The sequence below is a fragment of the Fulmarus glacialis genome, unplaced genomic scaffold, assembly GCF_000690835.1.
Source record: "Fulmarus glacialis isolate BGI_N327 unplaced genomic scaffold, ASM69083v1 scaffold8522, whole genome shotgun sequence".
NCBI classification, from domain to species: domain Eukaryota; kingdom Metazoa; phylum Chordata; class Aves; order Procellariiformes; family Procellariidae; genus Fulmarus; species Fulmarus glacialis.
In genome coordinates this window covers 1-1707 of record NW_009197143.1, presented here as the reverse complement: position 1 = coordinate 1707, position 1707 = coordinate 1, and the positions used below count along the sequence as shown (strand labels likewise).

The window sequence follows — 1707 nt, the reverse complement described above, 5'->3', positions numbered from 1 at the left end:
GGGGGGCGGGGAGGGAGGGTAGCCGGGACGGCTGGCCCAGCTGGTCAATGGGCTATTCCATACCATATGACGTCATGCTCAGCGTATAAGGCTCGGCAAAGAAGAAGAAGGGGGGTGAGTGAGCGGCTGCATGGTGCTCAGTGGCCGGCTGGGGTTAAACCACAACACCACGACACATCTCTAACTACTCTCACTTGTTAATAACTACTTCTTGTTATGGTTATACTCACATTGATCACATTTTATTTAATATGACACTGACTTATTAATATTTGTGAAAACTAAATATTTGTTTTCTAAATGAAACTGTTTACGTTGACTTGACAGAAAGGACAAAATGTATTAACAGGATTAAACCAAATGGAGTCTGCGTAACACCATGACTACTTATACATGAAGCATCCCTAATAATATTAATTACAGCTGGTGTAATTAATAAAATGACAACATTAGAAGCATTTTAACTTACCTCTGAACATGCTAAGTGTTTGACGTTTTTAAACCAGTCAACATGTGCACGGCAGTGATCAAAAGCATGAATCAATTCATGTGTGACCACCCGGTTCATATGGGATTGGTGGCGAATGTTGTTCTGACACAGAACAATCTGCAGAAGAAAAGACAGAGGTAGTCTTTTCCCCAAATTTCAACATCTCCCTTACTTCTCAGAGACCCAGCACACATCACCTACAGCATTTAGACTCTTTAGATCAATGTTTTCCAACATTAACAGCCTCATCATTCTGCAGTGTACAGTTCCAATACCATGGAACATCTTTCATTTATCTTGCTTTCCTAACTAATTCAGACATCAGCATTAGTAGATTTAATCCTAGTAATGAAACACGAAAAATAATTGTAGTCCTTTGAAAGGGGACAATGTGCAGTGCCTACCTGAGATGTGGCAGAATCAAAACCTCCACTGACACAGCCATCACAGTTTTCACAAGAAAAGTGCCGGTCATTGAAGACAGTGCTGAAAGGCCCAAACAAACAAAGTTATAGGGAAGAATTTGAAAAAGACCAGTAACTCCATATAGTAGTGATGTTACTACACAGAACAAACTGAATTAGTTTACATACCAACCAGATTGCTTCATAGCCTCAAGAAGAAGTTGAGCATATGGATCTAGAAAAACATTGCTGCAATCAATTTCTCTAGACAAAAGTTTTGAAAGTCATCTATAATCAAAATATAAAGACAGTCAAGAAGAAAAAAAAAGAAAAAGCACTACACATGCAAATTCATACTTTGCAGTATTTAACACTAATGCAATGCAACTGGCACCTGTTACAGCTCAGGCTATGTAAAGTGATATAGAATCATGATATAGAATCATGATACATACAAAGCTATTCTAGAATCAAGTCACTTCTGACATTATTTCATTAGTAGCAGACATAAATAGTGTGGCCTATAGTGACCATTGTTTTCAGTAACATTCAGAGTCAACATTACATAGTGAAAAGGGCACAAATGAACCAGAAATCGACAAATCCTCTCAAATTTTCAAGAGAAAGGTAGAGAAGGACCTTCTGTTAGGAAAAAAAGCACACAGCCACTTTTGAAACTGTATTTTTTTTGTCTTAACCGAAATCGGCGTGTCCGTCAAGCAGCAGCCCCATCCCGCCAACTGCTGGGGCCCGTCTGGCCGCCCCGGGGTGGGGGAACAGCGGCAGGGGGAAGGAGAGCAGCTCCCCCCCGAG

General features: G+C 40.4%; 1 protein-coding gene across 1 annotated transcript in view; it reads right to left on the bottom strand.

Moving 5' to 3' along the window:
• XRCC6BP1 (XRCC6 binding protein 1) overlaps positions 1-1626 on the bottom strand; it is a 6365-nt gene extending 4739 nt beyond the window's left edge. Inside the window, exons 1-4 of the mRNA XM_009572431.1 lie at positions 1593-1626; positions 1084-1129; positions 895-976; positions 470-607 (exon numbers count right to left, since the gene is read on the bottom strand). Coding sequence (XP_009570726.1) covers positions 470-607; positions 895-976; positions 1084-1129; positions 1593-1626 — 300 coding nt within the window. The remainder of the gene's footprint in view (positions 1-469; positions 608-894; positions 977-1083; positions 1130-1592) is intronic.
• Between the last annotated feature and the right edge of the window lie 81 nt (positions 1627-1707).